Source organism: Parus major, chromosome 1, assembly GCF_001522545.3.
Source record: "Parus major isolate Abel chromosome 1, Parus_major1.1, whole genome shotgun sequence".
Taxonomy (NCBI): domain Eukaryota; kingdom Metazoa; phylum Chordata; class Aves; order Passeriformes; family Paridae; genus Parus; species Parus major.
Genome location: NC_031768.1, coordinates 39,352,214 through 39,376,390, shown reverse-complemented (window position 1 = coordinate 39,376,390; position 24,177 = coordinate 39,352,214). Strand labels below are relative to the sequence as shown.

General features: G+C 40.8%; 1 protein-coding gene across 5 annotated transcripts in view; it reads left to right on the top strand.

The window, feature by feature from the left end:
- The window catches only part of FARP1 (FERM, ARH/RhoGEF and pleckstrin domain protein 1), a 201,745-nt gene that overhangs the window by 24,576 nt on the left and 152,992 nt on the right, over window positions 1-24,177 (top strand). For 4 of the 5 annotated variants that reach the window (XM_019006212.2, XM_015624602.3, XM_015624585.3 and 1 more), the window contains exon 2: window positions 14,298-14,494. In XM_019006212.2, coding sequence (XP_018861757.1) covers window positions 14,324-14,494 — 171 coding nt within the window. In that variant the 5' untranslated portion in view covers window positions 14,298-14,323. The remainder of the gene's footprint in view (window positions 1-14,297; window positions 14,495-24,177) is intronic. The other variant, XM_015624593.3, reaches the window with a different exon arrangement.

The following is a 24,177-nucleotide window of genomic DNA, read 5'->3' as shown; positions in this document are numbered from 1 at the left end:
TAAGGATCATGGATGTAACTAGCAGGACAAGTTTTAAAATACTGCTTTGTGTGCAGCAGTACCTGGGCTGCAGCTGCAAAGAGCTAGGGGAGGCAGACTGGGTGACCTCTGCTTCCCCTTCTTGGTTTCCTTGCTGAGACAGCATCAGAGCTACACAGCCTTGGCTGGCGTGTCTAGAGCTTGGACATGGCTTCACTACCTCCAGATTGCAGTGTTGTTTGTCTTTGGATGTCAGAAAAATGGAGGTGGAATACAGCTTGACAATTAATACGGTCTCCTGTGATGTGTACTGGCTAAACTATGTTTAGCTTCAGATTGGGCAGTTTAATTTCTTCCCCCCCACCCCTGCCTTCAACAGAGGTGTTGACCTCTTCTGTTAGCAGGAGTCCTAGGTGCTTTTAGATCTCTCTCCTCAGACAGGAAGGGCATGGGTTGGAATCACACTGATGCCTTGGATTTCCTGCATTGCTTCCTGTTGAATTGCTGGGCCAGAAGCTCATCGGCGGGGGGGTGGCAGGGGGGTGATTCTGTACTCAGTGTTCCACTCCTGAGGCTCTCAGCATGCCTATTTATGTTGGAAAGCAAGTAAATAACCCCACAGCAGCATTATCAACTCAAGTCTTCTAGTGTCAGGTCTTGGAGCAAAGGGAAAGTGTTCTGGGTTGAATTGCAAAGGGGAAAACCCCCATGTTGTCTCTTAGTAGGTTGTTTGGTGAACAAGGTGTTGGTTCTTCTGATCCATTTCTCACCACCATTTTTCTTTGACTGCCCAAGAGAAACTGCAGTAAGTTTGTTTGTTTGTATGTGTTGCTACTGCTTTTTCTTTTTTCTGCTGCTGCTTCTGTGGTCAGGGTGCCCTGACCTTCCTCAGTAGGGACTGAATGGAGAAGGGCTGATGTGATGTCAGGTTGCAAATATGTTGGTGAATGGGCTGCAGTATATCACTAATTTCTTCTCTTCTTGGTGTATTTAGTGGTTGTAAATACTTTCAGACTTTCCCCTGTTTCTGAATCGATCAGAGTTACGTCTTCTTTGTCCTTTTGCTGTGTTGGACGAAATCTGTGTATTTAGGAAGAAGGTGGTACCAGAGAGATAGGCTGCTTAAGGTACTACTGCTTTTCAGAAGAGGTGAAATCTTTTGGAGTATATTCTGTTGCTTGTATGCTGTGCTGCTTTGCATTTGGCAGCTGCAACTGGATAGGGAAGCCTATGCTTTCCTGCTTCTCCTTGTGATACTCCGCAGTATTTATATGCCTGTTCTGGCATTTGGAGAGCAGAAGAAGAGCAGCCCCCAAGTATAGATGAGGGAAATGTGCCTTCTCAGCCTTCCACAGAGGCAGGAACCTGTCTTGACTTGTTCATCACCAGTACAGGACAGGTTGGCTGTTACTTTGTTCTGAAGAACATCTCTTCCTCTTGGAGGTGAGTTTGCCATCCTTTTGGGGGATGCACACTGGGATTTTCAAAAATACAGGGGTTCCTGGTTCTAAGGGGTAGCAGTGCATTGTTTTCACGTTTGGTGATTTTTTTTCAATGTCTCAATCCAAACTTAAGCTGAAGGAGTTCCTCCAAGGATGAGAGCATGACTACCATCTCTGTTCAGTGCTCCCTGGGGAAGAGTGCAGACTGCTTCATGCAGGCCAGCCCAGATTGCAGAGCTGGGCTGTGTTAGTGACCCTATTAAAATATAATCCTGTCTGATGTTAGAGGGAAAAATTTTCCATACCTGGTAGATGTTTAAATATTCTTTAAGTGGACCGCCTTTCTGCTGTAGTGATTTAAACCCCTGAAATTATTCTCTGCATTACTTTACATAAAATAAAACAACCTGCATAATATTACATCAGTGCACGGTAGATGATGATTTCCTTCCCCTCCCATCCATGCAACAGTTATGCCATTTTATACCCATTTTTATTCCCTCCAACACTTCTAGCTGCTTCCCTGCTCTGCTCACTGGGCACCAATGTGCTCCACATGGGAGAGCTTCTGTGTGTGCATGCTCCTGAAATGTGCTTGACTACTCGCCTCCTCCACTGAAAGATGAAGAGACTGGGGTGTATGTGTGTGTGTGTGTGACTGGGAGTGGTGGATGGCTGGAATCAGAGACAGAGGATGTCTCTGGTATTTGGAGGAGCTCTCAGGTTGCTGATGCATCTATGGGAGTGGAGAAGTTGGGGGCAAGGCAAAAGGAATGCCAAAAGCAAATCCTATACTGTTTATTTTGTCTGGGTAATGAGGTGTAATTTGAAGGCAGAGGCTTCACTTGTACACCTTGTGGGAATTGAAATATTCATATTCAGGAGTTATGAAAATTAGGGATACTGTTTATAAATTTAGGGATACCGATACTCTCAAGATAATGCCAGTCATATGATTTGCTTTCTTTAAAGTTCACATAAAAGTCAGCCCATCTTAATACTTGGAATATCATTATAGATCAGATGCTGTTTAAAGAACATGATTAATATTGCAAAGCAGAAGTTCATAATGTAAAGATGTAACTCTCCCTTTTTTGTGATTTACAGCACAAATGTAATTATTTAGTTGCATTTTCCCCACATAACAATCTGTGTAATTTGTTGGGTGTGGTGGCAGTTCTCCTACCTCAGGGCACTGTTGTCTATTGCAGTGTCTGTGAGAAACCTCTCATTCCTTGCCTTTTGCAGATGTTGAAAGGGAAGGCTGGCTCAAGATGGTGATGGCCTCCTGCTTTTAAGGAACTGCACTCTGTTCTCAACAGAATTCCTTGCATAGTTAGAAGTGATTTAAACACACAGAAAATGATTAAACTCTTGGTAAGCTTGAGAAAATTAGCAAGAGCTAATTTTCAGAAGCCCTTATGCTCCTGGATGTAGACTGCAGCCATGTCTAAAGCAAGCTGTGAAATACTTGGAGCATAATTTGGCCCTAAGAATCTTGGTTTACACAAACAGGAGCAATGGTTTTTCATTCTGTTTGACCTGAATCAATAAATGGATTTAGACTCCAAACTCCTAGTGGAGCCAGTATATACATGTCTTGGCCACCTGGGTTTTCTGTCTGTAATACCCCATATAGGAAGTAAGGATATTGTGATGCCTCTTCCTCAAACGATCATGAAGTTAGAATAAGTACTTTTCAAGAGTAAATCAGCCTCCTCTACAGAAAGCACAGGAAGATAATTCTGTCTTAACAGTAAGGTTCAAGGAGTTAGTAAACCTTAGGGATGGTGTAAAAAAGAAATCCTCACTGCCTTCCTTGTGCAGTGAAATAGGCAGGGTGGTCTTTGGCAGATCCAGGAAGGGAAATTGGTAAAGGTTATGGTGTGCAAGAACAGAAGGGTAACTAGTAGTTTGATGACATGCTTAAATGCAAACAATTCCTGATTCTCTTCTCTTCCTTGTGCAGTATGCCTTTATCTAAAGAGGAAAATGAGAATCTGCTCTGTTTGAAAATGATAGCTGCCACAGCAGCTGTAGGGTTTTGCACCCTTCAGTGGGGATTTCTGGCACTGGGGTAAGAGATGAGCAGCAGTGGCAGCAAACAGCTGTGCTCCTCTACGCTGCTCTCACCCTGAGAGGGGAAGACCTCTGAGTGAGTTGTTGTCTACAGACAGGATAGGGTTGACTTTGGTCCCACCTCTGGAAGGAAATCATAGAATCATAGAATATCCTGAGTTGGAAGGGACCCACAAGGGTCACTGAGTCCAGCTCGTGGCCCTGCATGGGCCAGCCCGGAGAATGACACCATGTTCCTCCTGAGGATGTTGTCCAAATACTTCTTGGCCTCTGACAGGCTTGGAATCAATCCGGAGGAATCTGTCAGGAATAAAACCTGATGTCATTGTCCATGCCCAAGGAAATAAGCTATTTTCTGTCAGACGTGACATACTTCCCTCCCTCCTCCCCCATTTGTTTTGCCCTTCCGGACATTCCTTGTGCACTTTTTGGGACACCTCTTCAGTTTTGGCTTCTTATTCTCTTATCTTTCACCTGCAGTTTCACCTCCCTTGCAGAGTCATTGTCAGACACCAGACATCTTGCCTGAATGAGTGCCCCTTCCCCATCCTTGTCCAATTTTGGTTTTGCGTTTAGTCAATTTTTTCCTTTTTCCTGCCTTGTTTTGTGCACTGCCTAGAGATCCCTGGCTCCCTTCCCTGCCTGTTGCACTTGCTCTCCCTCCTGTTTTGGGCGCTTGTCCCAGTCTGCTCCTTCGTCTCCCTCAGGTCTGGCGTTCGTCCCTGCTGCGCTCCAGATGCACTCCCTTCGCTTCCTTGCTGCCCGGGTGCCGGCGGCCCGGCCACGGCCAGCACAGGAAAGATGGGCTCCCTCTGCTGCAGGGCCTGGATCTGCTCCAGAGCCTGGACCCGCTCCAGTTGGGCAGCCATGGAAATGAAAGGAGTCTTGGGCTCCTCTGTTCCCAGGCGGACGCGTGCTCGCCCGCTCCGTGGGCGGTCACTGGGTGTCCACTGGGAAAGCGTGTGACGCTGGAGCGAGCTCAGCAAGGAAAGCCTCCTGGCAAATCCTGGGTATTGACTCTCTAAAGGTCTTTGCCTGCCCTGAATGCGCTGTGCGCTACCATCGGATATGGGGATAAAAACTGATTTCCGTGTTCAGCATAATCTAAAGTTACTTGGGACTCTGGAGCCAAGAAAGGAATATGAGGAGTATAGGATGTTCTCCAAGGGAAGGAAGAGCAATTTAATACCCAGTGTGCCTGCTTTGCCCAGCACAGCAGTGTCCTCTGCTGTGCTGCTTTACCAGGAGCCTGGTATTGAGTGAGAAGACCTGTTAAAATCTACCAGGCAGCGTTCACGTTGGATTAATTGAAATGTATTATTTATTATGTCCCTCTTTCTGCTTGATCTTTCACTGTCAGCTTCCACCTCCTGATATCTGAATTTTAGAAAAGGATCTGAGTCTTACACCTCTCTGTCTTGCTTGGACTGTAAATGCTGTTATGGAGTATTGCTTCCAATGACATTTCGAGGTCAGTGCAGATTGGTGGGCTGCTTTGGCATTATTTCTGCTATCTCTTTTCCCCAATGCTGCAAGGAGGGGAGTAGAACAAGAGAATCAGTGTTTTCCACTGTCCCCTTTAGTAGTAGAAAGTACAGATTCCACAGATAATGCTTTTTCACACCTCCAAGCAGGTGAGTAATTAGTTTTGCGATGTAACAAGAAACCGCAGGGATGTAATCTGTACTGGAACGGGTTTGTTGGTAAAGAGACAATGGTGTGGTTGAACAGGAAAGCCCTTCTCTAGGTGCAGCTTCTAAAGCTTGCTCTTAGAGTGATGTGCTTTGGACTTACTTATGCCAGTTTTCATTATGAAGCCAGTTACAGTGGGAAAAGATGTTTATTCTGCAGACACAGCAGCACCTCATATAGCTACATCTGTCTTATGTGAAAACCCACCCTAGTCTGTCTTCATGCAGCATATATAATACTTACATTTTAGCCAAACTTAAAATGAGGATGTACCTGTAGCAACAGTCTGTGTATCTCTCACAGTACCTCTGATAGCTGTTCACAGAATAAACACAGTGTTATCAGTTCTCTAAAGACACAAAAGTACCCTATCTTGAAAGATCAGGGGATCTGTCATAGGACAGGCAGTGTCTGGACTGTGATGCTTAGCACAGGTAGAGTCTTTCACTGATTGAAGTATTTGCACAAGGAGAAATTAGTTAGGAACCTAAGGAAGTTTGAAGTTTTGCAATAATTTTTGAAAGAACTTTTGAAGGAAGAGTAATGGCATAATTTTAAAACACTCTAGGGTAAATATTATACAGTCACACATCATGACCCCAGCAGGATGCAAGTGAATATATTAAGTTGTTTTCTAAACAGCAGTACATAAAGCAGATTTTTCTTCATGGTATAAGTATTTCTTGCTGGTACTATGTCATTATTAAGTGGTATTTCCTCAGTCAAGAATAATAAAGGCTTATATAAAAAGACTTAATTTAAGAAACCCAAACAAAACAATCATTGTATATTCTGTTATAACAAGCAGTTTTACAAACTTATAAAAAGTCTCTTTTGGGAGCAGACGTTTAAATATTTCAAACATCAGGAATTCTTTTCTGGTTTTATAGTGGGTTATATACTGAGTGTAGAACTTTGGCCATAAGTACGTTTTTCCTGGTGCACAAGCTATGTAATAATTTTGTGGGAGTTTGATCTCAAACTTTGGGCTTAAAGAAAACTAGTCAAGGCCATTATGGCCTCAATTTAACATGTTTGGATAGGCATCATCTGTGGCTGCCCAGTTCTGAGCACTGATGTCATTGCCTCTGTGGTTTGGAGCCGCTGGGCCATAGGGGTGCCCACCCCCCGAGTGAGCACAGTGTGTGTGCATGCTGCAGCTCCGGGGCTTCTGCACGCCTGCACAAGTGTGGGGGTACCTGCAGTCACACCTCTGATGGCTCTCAGCAGGAGAGAGCGGGGCCAGGCACACTGACCATGGCATTTTGGTCTTCTGCTAGGGGTCTGTGTGCTCAGGGCAGGGAGAAGCTGCTCGGAAGGGTCACTCAATGCCTGAATTAGTCTGGTGCTCAGCAGTTCTCTGGAGGATCTGGATTGCATTTAGGCAGTGTGAATACCTCTACTGTATACTCATAGTGGGTTCAGAGAAGTAACATTTCCCCTGAGCTGTTTTATTTCTCAAAACCAGGACTGTATCAGATTTTCCCCCAACTGCTGAACAGTAGTATTAATGTAGTGTGTTATTTATTCTTTTGACATGTTTTTATTTCAGGGAAAACATCTACGTTATGCTTGAAGCTGGGTATGAGGTGCTGGATCCCTTTCAGAATTCTGTTAAATCTGGAAGTAAATCAGATTACTTTGTTCTACTATAAGCACATTCGGCTTGGCTTTCACATGAGGTGTTGTATGGGTGAATGAGCCCAGAGCACGCCAGCTGGTGCAACAGCTTTATTTATGCTGAGTGATGGCATGAAAGGGTTTTGGAAAATGCATTTAATGGCTTCAGGATTGATTTGTACCGCTATTGAGCCACCAAACTGCTTCAAGTTCTCACCCACTTTGCTTGTGTTTTCTACTGACAAACTGTGGGCTCAGGTGATGACCTGGTTAATCAGGAAACTGCTGGTTGGAAACACAAGAAGTAGAGGTTTTCTTAGACTCTCCATATATGTTCCTAGCTTTTACCATGTGGCATTAAAGCTTCTTTCTGTTCATAATGTGAAATAGAATTTTGCCCACATGGTGAGGCTTTTATACCTCAACTTTAAAATGCTTTTCATCTTCATAAAATGATAACATGTACTTTCTCACTTCTATGGCACATTTTATCATCAGTGAAGGATTAGCTGTGTGACTTCGGCGTGTATTTCATGTACTCTTTACTCTTAATATTTTTTCCCCTCCATGAATTTTTTTTAAATCACATTTTGTTACTTGTGCAAGCATGCTGAATTTTACTTTTTCATAGGTTTTAGTGGCAGAATTGACAGGTTATGCAAAATAGAAGGGGTGTCAATAAAATCAAGTGTGTAAGTATATGATATGTAGCTTGCAGCTTCCTCCTAAGCATAATTTCTTAAGCAGGCAGTTTTGTCAATGGGTTGAAAACCATCTCAGAAAGCAGGTTTGAGAGTTTCACAGTGAGGAAGAAATATCCTCCCCCTGGCCTGAGATAAAGCAGAAATTTTGTAGAAAAGGTGTGGTCTTGTCCAATTAGGAGGGTGTCAGGGAAATATTTTCAATGCAAAACAGTGTTGAACTTCTTGTATAAGTATGTTTTAAACACATACAGGGTAGTTAAATGGTGATGCAGTAAGTGCAAAGCAAGTGGGCAATATTTAACTCAAATTTTAACTTGTCTAATAACAAATGAAGCATTTGTGTGGAAATACCTCCCTCTGGTCTATTAAGGGGTTCATGGCTCCACAGGATCCCTGTTTTGCTCAGACTGTGCCTTTGGATATGAAGGGAAAACATAGTTGTTGGGTGAGAGTCACTAATTGAGCAATTGGAGCTAATCATCCCCTTGGCTTAGCAGATGAAACACTAATTTTCCTTCAGGAGTAGCCAGAATTACCTGTTTGTACAGTACCTTCAAGTTGGCTGATTTAAAACCTGAATTAAAAACTTTAAAATTGGCTGTGTTGGTTTGAATATGATGTTGGCATTCCTGATTGAAGTAAATGACGTGGTACAGGGGGTGCCAGGTAGGGGTAGTGAAGAACAAAGCAAAGACAAGTCTCCAGAGGCTGAGAAACAGTCACAATCAGTCCAAAGAGTAACTTGTATGAAGAGGTTTCCGAGGAGTTCCTCTGAGAGGGTGAGTGTAAGAAGTTTTGCTTGCTTAATTGCTCACTTACATGTGTACAGTGGCTTTGCTTGCTTGTGTGAGATGCAAGGAAGAAGGAATGTTTCTTGCCTGCAATCAGTTACTAATGCAGCATTGCCCAGAAACGTAACACAAAGTGAATCAATATGTCTGCTGACTTGTTCAATATCACTGATGGCCATCAAAAGTAATTGTAATGTTGTGGGTTGAAATAAAGTATTTGTAGAGCAGATTGGCTTAATTCACAGAGCAATCTGTATTTGTGTTTAAGGGATGAGGATTTTCTCAGAGGCAATTGGAGAAGCATGGATTTATCTATCACTGCACTTGTTGATAGACCTACTGACAGGTGTGTGGCTGCGGAAAAAAGATAGCACACATCAAATTTGTGCAGGATGGGACTGTTCCTTGCTGACATCTGGCAGAAGAATTGGAATCTGGGACAGCTGCTAGTGCCACAGAATTGCAGACAGTTTCAGGACCTGCATGCAATGAAGATAAATGAGCTCCAGTTGGAAGCTGAATGGCCCTAAAGCCAGAAATGAATGTGGGCACTCTGAATGCTGTACTGACAGGCTTGCAAGAGGTGTTTTTTATCCTGTACAGTCATAAATGCTCATTATTCTGGACTTCAGGCCACATTATTGGCATACTGAATAGTTTGAGTTTTTAAAGGTTTGTGTTACTGCTCAGGTCCCTGAATTTGACATCAATTTCAGGCTCTAGCTTGTTTGGTATTAACTAAGTGTACTCTATGGCTTTACAAACCTGAGCACTTAGTCTGTCCAGCTGCATAACCATCCCACAGAAACTGGGTCAAGGGATAAGAGAGTGTTATTTTGAGGTTTTAAGAGTCTGACCAAGATAGGCAACTTTGTGGGCTCTCTTCATTATCAGTACAGGTGATGAATTTTATTCTTTTAGAGATAGTCTTGCATAGCTGAAGGAATTTCTTATTGCTGCAGACTTTAGGAAGTCTGCAGAATACTGAAAAATCTCATTCTAAGACTTGCTTCTGCAAGTCTTGTCTAATTTTTGGTAGGTAGCCATGGTGTCTTCTTGAGCAGGCATGTTTTTCAAGGTTAATTTTCTGCATCTTTAGGGACAGGAAAAAGAAAAAAAAAAAGATAAATCTGTGTTTAGAAATTAAGCCTGGCTAAGAACTTCACCATCCATCCCCTTTTCTCCTGACTGTACAGGGGACTAGACATGACCTATCTTCTTGCTGATCTTGACCATACCTCACCTTGAGCTTCTCTACTTCTGACTTCATGAAGGCATTGCTTACAATGTTAACTTTTTTCATTTTGAGCTAGAGGACAGTCTAATGGTACAGAAAAACAGAAGTTTTATTGCCTTCCTTCTCTAGCTGAGTATTGTGGACGTGAGCAGAAGGGGCAGACAAGAAACTGAACACAAATCCCTTCAGCTGCAAGGTTTCCTTTAGAGTCTTGAGTCAGTCTGCTGGGTGCAAACAGAGACACAGACACCCAGCACCTGTGTCTGTACTACTGCCCTTCAAGCTTGAGCTATTTTTTTCCATTAAGAGCTTTTTCTATTTCTTTGCTTCCACAAAAATGCTGGGTTTTATCAAAGAAATTATAAGTTGGACTTCACTGATCCTTTTAGGTCCCTTCCAAGACTGGATATTCCATGATTCTGTGATTTACATGAATTATTTAAATTTTTTTAGTCATCTTATTTGCTTTGTGCCGTTCTACCAGGGACTTGCAGAAATTAGGCAGGATAATGCTTCGCAGTATAAAAACCTGAACTCTATTGGCCTTCTGTCTGCTTCCCATCATTTCAGAATGAATTTTAGATTCAGTCTTCCTGGTCCTGCTGCCTTCTTATGTTATTACTGTTTTTTAATATGGGTTCAAAATACTTGATTTCATTTTTATGGTAATTTTGATGTACTAATGAAAAGGCAGCATCACTGACAATTTATGCTGCATGTACAGAATTTTCTCTTACTGAAGGTGTAGAGGTCTGCTGTGTGCTTTTGGTAGGGCTATGCTCACACCATCCCACTGTGCCTCAGGCTTCCCCACCTTTAAGAGGAGTGTACTGAGCACTGTGCTTCCTTCTGTTTCATGCTGTGGAAATGTGTCGTACAGGAGAGCAAAAGAAGTGGAAAGGGCTGTGGTACGTGGTACCATTCTTTCCCATAACAGGAGTCTTCAGCCTTTGGGAGCCTTTTGCATCAAATTGAGCCCTGGTCTGACCTAAAGAGCAGGGCAGGTGAGGGATCAGAGTGGCATCTATTCCAACATAGTGCTTTATTTTCCTCAGTGTTTTGTAATTTTTGTAGCGCTTTATTCCCGCCTCTCTTCCCCTCCCCATCTCCAACAAGTGCTGTTTGTACTCACAGCTCCCTTTTAGACTAAGTAAGTTTGATACTTTTTTCATCCTGGCAAAGAAAAATATGTGGAAATTTTAATTGGCCAGAACCTTTCCGATGCTATAAAATGTGTGTGCTTTGAACGTGGAGAACTAAGGTGTCTTTATGCTGAACCACATTGTGGCCTTTGTCCAGCTACTACATAAGTATATACAGAATTTAAATTTTTAATCCAAACATTTAGTATCTGTATAAAAGTGTTATTAATGTGTGATTAGAAGAAAACAACATCTCCTAATCTATCTAATGGCAGTTGTAGGGGGGTTTTGGGTGTGTTTTTTTGTTTGGTTGGTTGGTTTTTGTTTTGTTTTGTTTTTTTTCCAGGTGCTGTAAGTAGAGAAAACTTGAGTCAGCCCAGTGGCCTGACAGCAGCTGGCTGGGCTTAACTCACCTGCTGAGAGCTGATTTAATTTGCTAACCCAGCCAAGAACAAAACACTGAATTGTTTTCTTTTGAGTTAGAGAGGTGCTGTGGCTCAGTCTGAGGAGGGTGAGAGTCAGTGCTCAACATCAGGCAGGACTGTGTGGGTGGGAGCTGGGAAGGAGCAGAAGGGACGAGACTCCCCCATGGGCAGCTCTGCTGGCTCAGTAACTTCTCCCCTCACACATGTTGGGATACAGGTTCTTTCTCTGCAATGGACTTTGCTACAGCACTACTGAGAAGGGCACTGACACCAGTGAAACCTGCAGCTGGAAAAATAGACTTGATGTGGGCCCTGGGGTTCAACAGCTGTCAGAAAGAGCAGGCAGAAACTCTTCATCTTCAGAGTTCAGCTGAATCCTCTTTTGTTTGCCACGCTCTGCTCCTGTATTGGTTGTCTGTCTCCACATATGTTGTTCTTAGAGCTGCATATGCTAGAATTTGGTGTCTGCTGCTCTTTCTTCTTGATTAATACCTTTCCCAATTTACTGTCGTTTTTCTACTAGAGTGTCTTTGAATTTCTCTATCGTTTGTCCAAACCTGATCCATCTCCTCATTGTGACAGACATTAGACATCCTAATCCCCTCAGATTTGCTCATTGTTTAATACCCTTCTATTGTGTTCTGTGACCTTAGTTCACTGTCCCCTCCATCACAGTGATAAAGGTATACAGCTTGACTGATGCTCAGTGTTATTTCAGAGAGGGTAATTTTTTAAGGCTTCTTACATAAAGGTATAGTAAAAATATTATGCTGATGTTATGAAAGCAGCACAGTGAGACTAGTGTCATGCAGAAAAAAACCCTAAATAACTTCCAGTGTAGCATGCTGATGTTAAGGCATATAGGTTAAAAAATGAAAGGTCTTCTTTTAATTTTCCAAGTAGTAGATGCCTGTGATCAGAGTAGCCAATAGTTCTTAGATCTTTGCTTCCAAATGAAAGTGTGTGTTTATAACCAAATGGTTCTATATATATATGTAAAACAAGAATTTCTGTATTACTAACTTACTGCTAATAAAAAATCTCTCAGCTGTATATATGGAGTGATTCTGCTTGTTTTATCCTTTCCTCCATGATTTTTTTGGCTCCTAAAATTTGAGTGGGTTTTATGTGTTTCATTAGGTTTATTGGCCTGTCTGATTCTGTGTGTGGGCCACTGTATCTTCCAGTCAGAAGAACATTTATAGAAAGATTCAAAGTCTGTAATAATTCCTTGCATGGATTATTTAATGGCATTTAATTATTTAACTTGAACTGACTGGATTGATTCCTGTATTTATGATTTATGATTTAATGGAAAGAACACAGCCAAAAACTTCTTTAGTAACACAGCAGTTGTAGAGGTCCTGTCTGCCCTCTTGGTCTGTCTGGGGTGTGTGGTGACTTCAGAAGAGCTCTTATTCGGATCAGAATCTTTGTGCTCTTTTAGGCTGGGTTCCTGTGCTACCTTTTTAGATGATCCTGTGTACTCCACACACAGGAAAAAGAGATCTATTTGCAAAGGGGCCTGGGGTCTTTCTATGGAGAGCTTGGTGTATTTTCTTCTGGAATTCCTGCCTCCAACTGCAGGTTTCTTGTTGGCACTGCTTGTCTTGTAAGAAGATTTAATTTAATTATTTTTTAAAGAATAAGATCATATAATTGACTCTTCATAGATTTTTAGATTGCAGTGATAACTGAGGAAAAATCTGCCTTTCTGGTAGTGGTTGGCATGGACTTGGGTAGGTTTCATTGGTATCTCTCTGACCTTGATGGGCAGGTTAGTGCTGAATTGTTGCAAAAGTTTGTCTATATTTTTTTCTTCTTCACTTGTGCCTATGGAGCTGATATTTAGAAATGTGGGATCCATAATTTTTAATTTCCTTCCTCCTCAGCTAACATTTCTTTTAATCCAAGTGTTGCTTTAAAATTTTCTACACCTAGGTATTTGCTGTGTGAAAAACCAGTGGAAACAAATTAGTCAGGACATGGAAGAGTAATGTGTAGTAAACAGTGTATCCTGCCAAAGACAGGGCTGTTTTTATTCCATCCTTATGGTGGGGACTGGTATCTTAATACCTGTAACTGTTCCTTATAGTATCCTGTAGAACTGGTGATGCATTCACAAATTCATAGGCTGTCTTGTATTTCCTTTTTTTCTCCCCCCTATAGGCTTCTCAGTAATTGTAACCTCAGAGGTAAAGCCAGGCAGTGATTGGCAGTACTCTTCTTATGCCTCTTTTCAGCTGGAAAGTTACATTTCCATTTGCGCCCATCTGTGTGCTACATATTTTGGCCATGGACCACTGTATAAAAGTCATGCAGAATGAAAATGCATTTACCAAGAAAGATAAATGGACAGTAGAAGTGGGTTTCATCAGGAACCCAACTGGAGTGTCAAAAAGCAGGGTAGGAAAAGTGAAATAAAATTCTAGTGTGATGTGTAACATGGAACAAGTAAAACTAACGGTGCTTGAATTAAAAAATAAGGTTCAAAGTTGTGCCAATAATGAAGAATTTCCCAATCAGTTTTGGCTTTTTTTTTTCTGGCCTTCCCAGTTGTGTGTCCTCACAGTTCTTGGCTCAGCATTGGGATCAGGCCAGGCTCCAGGTCTAGAGCAGCTCTGGTCCTCACTTGTACGATCGGTGTCATCTTGTGCCTGCTGGCTTTCCTGCCTCACAGACCCTTATCAAGGTGGCATCCACAAAGGGCCAGAGAAGGCTGGAAGGAAAAAGTGCTGATGTAGCCAAGAGGGAATGATGGTCAGCGAGTGCCAAGTTGTCCCACCTGCTCTTCTCACCTTCCTACCTTCTCTGGGAATCCTGTCTGGGGGTGATAACAGCCTAAATTTACATAATTAATTGAAATCTGGGTTCTCTTGTGCTCTATTTCCAGTGTGGTCTTGTTTACTTTTCCAGGAGAGAAGGAATAATTTTCCCTTGTGCAGTACCATAGCCTGTCCATCAGCCTTACCCCCCCCAGGAGGTGATTAGCCTGTGTATTTTGAAAAGTATAAAGTTTGCCTGATTTTCTTGTCTTCATATGAAACATTAAGAAAAAATTGTGATGGCTCTTACTTTCTGTTAATGGTCATACAGTTTACTACCTGTAAGCATATATACCATGATGTTTACGTGCAAATCATCTTTATGACTGATATGGTCTTCTTTGCCCTTATTCTTTTATCAGATATAAGAAACGCATTTCCCTAAACATGGGTGAAACTGAGCAGAGACCAACAGCAGGATCCCGCTTAGGAGCTCAGGAAAATGCTGGGATCAGTACTTTGGAGCATGGACAGAAACCACCTATGACACCTCCTGGAAAACTTGTCTCTATCAAAATTCAGATGCTGGATGACACACAAGAAACTTTTGACATTCCGGTAAGGCTGTGGAGGCTGGGGTGGCTAAAGATTATTCAGGCATTTCTGGTAATGCATATTCTCAAACCAGTTCTCTTTTCATTTCAGCTCTGATTCATGTTGCAGTGAAAATGGCTGATGTGTGTATCAGCATTACATAGATGACAGTGCAATAGAATTGCATTAAACAGGGCAGTGAACTGTCCATTACAGTTATTAATTCCATTTCTGTTTGAACGGCTTCAGGAGAGGTTAAAGTTCTTGGTGGGTTTTTTCCTTCAAATATTAGATCAGTAGTTTCTTTCTGAACAGGTGATGTATTTCCTTGCTGCTGTTTTGCTCTTGATCCAGTAAACTGTAGATTTATTTCTAGATATCTACATAATTTTTTGTCTTTCCTCTGGCAAATCCTTAGGATATTAACTTGAAATCATCAAAAGTTTTCAGTAATTTATATCACTCTTACAAGCATTGAGTGGTCTCACAGAAACCGAGTGCAAGGAAAGAAGCAAAGCAGTCTCATCTAAAGTTTCTCTGTACGCTTTGAGATTAATCTAGGTTTGTCCTTGCCAAGGAGACAGAGCTACTACTGCTGTAGTGTGTGGTTGTGATCAGTAGAATCAGAATTAGTTTTGTTACCAAGAGCAATCCAGTTTCACACCATGTATCTGTTAGTAGCCACTAATGATTTTAACGTGCCAGGCTCACACAAGTAACATGTGATGTGGTTGAACACTCTTGCTGTTGTGGAAGTGCACTGGAATGTATATTTTTCAGAGTCTTCGGGGTTCAATGAATAGGAAAGCAGAAACCTGAGTTCAAATTTCATCCTTTGTTACCTGCGTTTTTTGCAGCTATGGTAATTTCCATGCCTTCATTGGCTCGGTTTTCCCTTCTGTAAAATGGAGGATCACCAGTGAGATAAAGACATCTTAGACATATAGTGCCATGGAAAAATGTTATCCCTGCATTAACATAAAAGAAATTCTGATTAGGAAAATTATAATTAAAAAAGTGTTTGTAATGTTTTTATGATTTTTATTTAAAATGTCTATTTTCTTTGTGTACATGCAGGCACTTTTTGATCTGCTCTCTGCTGCTGCTTGTGATCCACTTGTAACTATGTGTTCAGTCTCAGATTTTGTTTTAGTGGAAGGAAAATTCTCTGGACAGGCAGGTTATGAGTGAGCTAACTGCCATCAAGTAAAATGCCCATGTGTGTAGAAACTTGTTACACTTTTGTGCCTTTCAGAATGCCTGTCAAATATCTATAGCAAACATTCTTTAGGTAAAAGCAGTCTTTAGATAATTGTTGCTGTTCAAAAGTGTAGTTATATTTTAAATCATCAAACACTAATAAAATTTTAGTGCTCTTTTATTGTGGTATCAATATCTCTATTATTCCAGAGACAGGTTTGGGGTTTTTTTAACCCATCTGTGGATGTTAATCCACTGTATTTTGAAATTTGAAAATGATGTGCAGGCACTTGACAGAAACCATTTTGAGATTAGCTCCCTTTCATTAAATTGTTTAGAGGAAAACATAAGATCATGTGGATGCAATGCACGCTGTAACTCCAGCTTTGCTTCTGGGAGTTTGAGAAAAAAGTACTTTTTTGGTCTTTCATATTAGGAAAGACCAAATATCAACATTTAATTTGTTTTCAACTTCATCAACACCTGAAAGACCTGAGGATTTAAACAACTCTCTGTTGAGATCACTTCAATACAATTGTTTTCAGAGACTTTTATTTCATAACCATCACTACTCAAGGAAAGCCTAGTTTGTTTGAAAAACAAACTTCTTGGTGAAATATGCAGAATCTTTTCTACAGCAAATCTTTTCTAAAGCCTTTTGTCTTTAACCTATGCTAGTCAAATGGGGGAATACACATTGTTTTCAGTCTTGTCTGAAAGACATGAATTGTTTTAGTCCCATCTCACAAAACTGAGTAGGTTTTAATACATCTAAATTGAAGTGTTTATTCACATTGGAAACCCCATGTTCCTATTTATAAGCTTCATGTTTTTAGCCAAATTGGTGCAGTATACGCAGAAAAGGAAAGTGATACCGTTTCAACAAAATATTTTAGGAGCAGCAAGTGTGGCCGTGGGCAGAAGATGTTAAACATACATGCCTAAGCACATCTGTGGGTTTGCTTCTCAGTGAAGAATTAAAGACTTTGCGTGGTTGAAGATCTGAACTACCCTTCCCAAAACCTGAGCTGCTACAATTATGAAAATAACATTGCAAATATGATACAAGTATAAACTGAGAAGGATTTGTGTTTTCCTACAATTTCAGGAATTTTGCTGCACAAACCTTTCTGTGTTAGCAAACGAGCCAAACTTTGGGCGGTTTTATTGATGCTTGTAGTGTGTGTTGTAGGATGGTATGAGGTTTAATGATGCCAGTGTATTATTTGCTCATAAAGTCTGCATAAAAATGGAAAGAGGTACTGGTGCTACTTCCTCCTGAGTTTGGGGGACCTAGTGGGACTGTCCATCTGTCTAGTCCGACCTCTGTGCTGCACTTGTACCTTCAGCACCACGGGCCCATTAGCTGTAAGACCTTATCTGTGTGGTATTTTGATTGGGTTTGTTATTGTTCTGTTTGAACGTTGTCATGGTTTTAGGTTCCTATTGTGTGCTCGTTTATTTTTTCTTGTTTATTAAATTTTGATTTGGTTTGTTTTTAGATTATATTCCAGGAGACATGATTCAATATCCTTGCTCTTAAGCAATCCGTTTTCTCACATTGTATACAGATGACTTGTTACTATGAGTGCCAAATTCATCAGATTTTTATGTCTGTTCTGTGAATAACGAAACAGGGGGAAAATATGACCTACTTCCATTACCCCTCAGTGCTGCTGCTGCTTTTTGGGCTGTTTAAAAGTAAGATAACTCTGCTGTCATTTGCGTTTCTAAAGGAAAGTTCATTCTTTAGGTGTTTGTGCTTTGATGCCATGCTTGGCTCGTTGTATTACTTCTCACAAGAAAAAAACCCAAATGAGCAAAAAAGAGAGAAGAAACATCCACATGCCTATATATGGACCTGTAGATTATATTTTTTTAGTAGAAAATGCCACATTGTATGTGGAGAGAGCTTCTATGGGAGACTTCAAAAACAGAAGCCACAATGAAGGCTTTTTTTCATCATTTTGTTGTAAATGCAATATTGTAAAAGAAAGGGATACATAATAAAAACCTTTTATGCTTCATGCTGTTAACAAACAATATTTCATTTCAGAGTCTTCCAACATCCCTGTATTCCAAAAAGCTAGTGAAAAGTTGAATAAATAATCCTGGATCTTCTACACACATCCAGTTAGGTGGTTGGGTACACATGTTTGAAGGAGGAGGGGGAAAGACAGTCACTTCTGTTTAAAAAAAAATTACATGACTTTGTATTTCCTGCATTTAACATATAAGGGAAGCATAAAATTCATCAGTTATCTTTTTTTGAGCACATTTTTGTCTCTCCAGCTATAAGAAGACAAATGATGTAGAACAATCCTTTCCTCTTTTTAGTTATCCAGCATTTTGTGACTGAGCTGCTGTACCTTTAGCTTTTTGTCTGCCAAAAACTCTCAGACAAGAACTGGATATCAGCTGCAGTTGCAGGTGATTAGTGCCTGAAAATAAGGCCATGAGTCAAGAGTTCATGATCATCCAACACTTGAAGCTATTGGTCACGATGTCGCTTACAAGTGTGGAATATATTTCTTCCCTGTTCTTTGTTTCTGGTTTCTGCTTTGGCTGTATTACTGAAAAATTAGTTAGGTATGCTAAGTGGAGACTGCAGAGGTCCAAAATACAGCATTCTGTTTGGCTGAGTTGTGACTATGTGATAGAATGAGCAAGTACATTTCCTTTCTGCTAGGTATGAGGATAACAGCTTTAGCTAAAATGACTAATGTGAAGGAGGAAGAACATTTTCCACCTGTGCACACATAATGATAATCATACAGAGATAGATCTTGGGCATTTTGAAAGGTTGACACTTCAACCTGAAGACTTGCAAAATCCAACACTGCAAAACAGAGGTAGGTAGTGTTTTATATAACAGAAGGTGAAGATGGAAAGTTCTCTACTGCTTGATTTTCCTCTGCTTTTATTTCTCACCTAAGTTAGTTGAAATACAACAGGGTTGATTCCATAAAGCCATAGAAAAACTTAGATTTTCATATGTTTGTTTTGATATTATTTCCCCTGTAGATTCAAAGCAGTTTAAGTGAAAATGAAATACAGTTTTTAAAGAACAGTAAAAATAGCTAAGGATTGCATCTACTTCAGATCCTTCTGGGCAAAAAAAACCCTTTCATGTTTCGTGTCTGTGCCATTCATACTGTATTTACTTTTATAGTTGTTTCATTGCCAGAAGTAATCTGTTTTAAAACTACTCCTAAACGCAGAGTCAGTGTTGTTCCTGTCTAGGAAATGTTGAGGACAAGGCTTGAATCTCCTGTTGGACTGCCAGGATGATTTGGTGACTCAGACCAGGTTTAACCCTGACTGATACGATGCTTGTCACTGATCACATCCTACTCTCTGGGTGAATGAAGGTGATATGACTGGGATGATACTATTGATGCTAAGTAGCAAGTGAGAGCTGTTTCTTTCTTTTGGCAACAAAGGTGAGCTCAAAGTATGTCACAGGAGGTCAGGATTCTTCTTTTGCTTGGGATCTGAGCTCTTTTTAATTAAAACCAAACCAAAGTCTCCTTTATTGTGCCTTCAAGAAAATAGTTGCTTCCTTTTTTGTGGCTGTCTTTTGGAATGACCCAAACATGCTTGCCTGTCCGATTACTCAAGTTTATTAAACATCTGTTTTTTGTATTTTGTCAACTTCCTTTCCCTTTGAATGTATTCAAGCTTTGTGAAATATGTGGGGTCGGAAAAAGTCATCTGCTTTGGGGGATTAACATGGGTTTCTTAAGCAACAGGAGTCTCTTAGTAGAAAGTAGGGTAAAAGTGTAATCCTTTGTAAACGTCACTTGTAAACATTTCATTTCAGTTTTCTCCTGGAAGAGAAAAGCTCAGATTACTTGAGAATACAGAATAAAGACTAAATGGTCTTGGATCTACAACAATTTATCTTCTGCTGGAGTTTGGATGTAGGACCTTGGCAGGGAATTTCTCTGCCTCAATCCCAAATTTTTCAGAGAGAAGGACTCCATTATCTGTTAATTATGACCCCTGTTGAGCATCTGTTTCTTAAGGATAATGTTCTGGGTGGGTTGGTTTTGTTTTTGTTTTTTTTGTTTCACTGGTTTTGTTTGTTTGTGCAGTCATATGGTGGTGGTTCATGTTCCCTTTGTGGGGAAAGTGCTGTCTATTAACCGTGCTCCCACCAGATTCAAGCCAGAATGTGTGCCAGGAAAAGCTGAATATTAGAAAGTCTCAATAGTTAATAACAAACACTGCATGTACTTTCTTATAAATTTCCACAGGTGCTGTGTTACCTATTAAATTCAAAATTTCAGCTACGGTTTTATAAATGTTCGAATTATTTTCTGTTACATTTGTAGGTTATGTTAATTGCCTTGTCCTAGGTATTTACGTCTGTCCTCAGTATGCAATTATAACCAGTGAAATAAACAATTCAATAAAAAGAGCAGGGGACAGTATGACAGTGCAGAAACGTAAAACAGTGTTTTATGCTTTCTAAGCCAGCTTGAACTTCAGTTCAATTATGAATTGTTTTTTTTCCCAGCTGAGGAAGTGAACAGCAGGTCAAATGTCAGTTATTCATCAGTCTGAGACTTTCTTTTCTTCTTGTGCCTGAAATTATTTGGCCATTGCTGTCAGACTATTTCCAGTGAATATCAAGCATTTAAATATTCACTAATTGTCACGCCAGCTCTGCTGGTTATTCTGAAATTACAAGAAAAGCAGTTTTTTTCTTCAACTCTCAAACACATCAATTATATTTTTCTCAGCACAATATTGTTAGTGGCTACCCAGTAAACTGATTTTTGTTGACAAATGTTTGGAATATCTTTGTTGAAAGACAAGGTATTTTAGTAATGTGTGTTAATAATTTATGTGCTTTTCAAAGTGGGAGAGAGAATAATCCACAAGCAAACTTCTGTAACCTGCGGCAGCAAGCTGTTTAAACTGCTGATTTCTTTGTTAAGATTCTGTAGAATGAATAGAAAAAGTGGGAATGTAATTTTAAGTGCCAACAAATCCAGTCCATTCTCAGACTAGATTGATGTATTTGAAGATAATTGGGAAATGCATGTAATTTTCTTGAATGAATTAGCCTAACTTGTAATCATGTAAGGCTTCTCAAATATTGCCTTTTCACCTCTCTTGTTGAGCTGACTCACCAAGCTGCGCTCCAGCGTGTGAGCCAGCACGAAGCAGAGGATGGAGCTGGCACAGGAAGGGCAGCTGTGGATGCAGAGGCATTGTGGGGGCATTTGTGAGCTCTACTGCCCTGACTGAAAGGGTCAGTGAAATCATGCTGTGAATCTTGCTGTAGTGTCAATGCCTGCAAGTTGGTTTGCGCAGTACTGGTGAGGCTGGATTGATAGTCTGTGTGGGGAGCGTGGGCATCCTCCCCAGTTATGGGGTGTTTCCTTGGGCCACCTGTTTGGAGGTGACAGATGCCCAAGGAACAGTGTGAGATTGTGTTTGCAATCTCTCCTCTTCAAACTGTACATGTATGGGTGTCTAGTGGTACAAACTCTGACTTTGCTACCGCTAGGCTTTCCTGTTTCAGGGGTGATGGGAGGGATGTTCTGCCTCTGGTCAGAGCTGAGCTGCCTATTGTGTGCATCCTTCCCCTGAGACTGACTTTCACCTCTTGCATCCTTGAAATTTTTAGAAGCCAGATGTCAAAGCCTCAGCTAATCATTTTCATCCATTCTAGGATGAAACCATTGAATGGGGTGCTCATCATGCCTGTCTCATATGTATACTTTGGGATGAGATTAATTGCTTTCTGGAGGTGCTTGTGTATCCCTACATGTTGCTTTTTGTCTGTTCTACTAGTAAGAGGAAATCATAGAATCATTTACATCAGAAAAGGCCTTTAAGATCTTTGAGTCCTACTGTATTTATGTAGCATTTAACTATGAAACAGTAGTATCATACAGTTTAAAAAGCTTAAAGTGCTGTGATGTATTATTTGTAGATCCAGTATTGATGTGGATCCCTCATACCTGAAACAGATCAGCTGGATATCAAGATAAGGAACATCCTCACCATCTGCATGCAGTCAAATTACATGGATATAATGGTTATCATCAATAAAAACAAGCAGAACCAAACAGGGTTAAATGCATAATGGGAGAGGAAAGTTCTCTTCTTTTTCTCCTCGCAGTTCCTGCTATGGAGATTGTCCTCTCACCAAGCTCCTCCCTATGTCACTTAACTTTGGGAAGAGTATAAAAGTTACAAAATAAGGTGTGCCCTGGAGAAAGAGCACATTGGTGCTGTGCTGCAGTGGTAATCATGCATGACATGAATTATTTAAGCCCATTCTTTGTTAACACAAGGTGGACAAGCTCAAGTTACTTTCCTTAAGCTCTTTATCAAAAACAGTTGTCCATGCTCTGGACATATGTTCTGGAGAGGCAAAATAAATGAACGGGATAAACTTTGGGGAGAAAAGAGCTGCCTTTCTCCACCTCTTGAGTTTAAAAAGTGTGTGTTGTCCACAGCTAGAGAAATGCAGTGTAAGCGTTTGTGCCAAGAGCACAATCTCATGTTAGACCTGAGGCATTTTAAAGCACACCCAGTTTATAGTTTTGCACTGAGCAAAAGGAGAGAAAACTCGGGCTTGTATGTGAAGTACTACTGGTATGTGATTGTCACAGAGTATGGTGGATGGCCACTCAGAGCACTGATTTTCAGTGTGTTAAATTGCAAAAGCATATCTGCCTGTAATTTGTTCTCTACCCTGTTTAAGGGATGAAGGTACGTTGGTTTAGGGATCCCTGTGCACATGCTTTCCAACATTGTTTTGAAAAGAAAGCCTCTGTGCAAACAGAGGCTTACATAGTGCAGGATAAAAGAATAGAAAAATGTTCTAAATTGTCCATTCATTTCCCTTTCAGTTTATTCTCAGTTGATCATGATCATTTATTAACTGTTTTTGCCTGGTGATAACACAACCTGCTGACATTAATTCAAATTCTAGCAATTCAAGTTCTTCCTTGGTTTTCTCATTTGGTACCTCCTTTCCTTCCTTTCTTGGCACTAGAACATACCCCCTTATATTGCTTATCCTTTTTGTTCTCTCTTCAGCTCCTTTGTAACTGCTGGTTCAACTCCTTGCTGTTGGTGTTCTCCAAGGAAACAGGAGACAGCAGTGTGGAAAGATGCAGGAGTCCTGGGTGTATCTCCTGGGTCTTTAGCCAGCTTCATTGTGTGCTGACGTCCTTCCTCAGTGCAGTGTCAGGTCTCTGTGTTACAAACCATGTGCAGTGCTGCAGAGGGGAGAGAGTGCTCATCACTTGTAAAGGCTCTATCTACAGGCAGAGCTAGGGATGCTTTCTGCAATGGCATAGTCACATTCTCATTCATACTCAAACTGTCAGTGGGAGGAAACATCCAATTTTTGCTTCAGATAATGGTGTGGTTTGAAAGTGAAATTTGACTAGCTTAAAATTACCTGAAGAAACCTTTATAGGTAGGATGCAGTGATTAAAGCAGTGTGTCTTGGTACAGTATAAAGGTCTCCACCAGTTCCCAGATTTAAAAGCCTTCAGAAACTTACTAATATGCTGCTTCCCTTATGTAAACTTACCTCCACTGCTCCAATGGCCTGCCTCCACCAGGCTGTGATTACAATAGGCAAGCACAATTAAATGTTGTCTTTTGTGTGCCAGTGTGTAAATCACATCAAATGCTTGGCTGAAAATGTCTGCCAAAGCTTTTGTGTGTATCTGAATCAGACCACCGTGTTAAAATCATTCTTGGATAAATATGTCAATTTTTGAATAAAAAGTAGTGCATGAGGTACACATCAAGTGCCAGATAACTCAGCAAATACAAACAGCAGTTGCAGAAGTAGATTACAACATCTCCTTTTCTTATTCCCATCCCCAAAATGGAGGCTTTGATAGAAATTGCACAAACATAATGCTGCCAGAATATAAATAGCAAATGGTGAATTATGACTTAGTGCCAATTTGCTTTTTGATGGTCTGTTGGCAGATGCAAATATTCATGCAGAGCACAGCAGCAGGGAGTTTTTCTTCTCATTTCTTTCACTGCTATCTTCTCACCTGCTTTTCTGGTTGAACCTGGAGTAATTTCTTCTTTCTTTCTTCAGTTTGTCTTGCTTTTATAATTCTGGTCTTGTTCTCATGCCATGATATTTTCATAGGGTTCTTACTGAATTTACAATTATCTCCATTTAGGAGATAGTGGGGCAGTATGTATTTGTGTGTACAAGTTGCTTAGCATTCTGAGGCTAGTTCTTCCTGCATAAAGGGGGGCCTTTTGCTCTTCAGTGACTCTTCACATTTCATTGCTTCATTTCATTGCTTCATTCCCTGGTGCAGATGCTCAGCTGTATTCTCTACTGTCATCTCACATCTCAGTTTTGTCCTTTCTCAGTAAACAGTCATCTTTGTATCCTCTGTACGCACAGGTTGCATAGCTTCTCGCAGAGCTCTCTCTCTGGCCTTTTGCAAGGAGCGCATTTGGGCAGAGCAGCAGGTCCTGGACCTGGAGAGACTGTC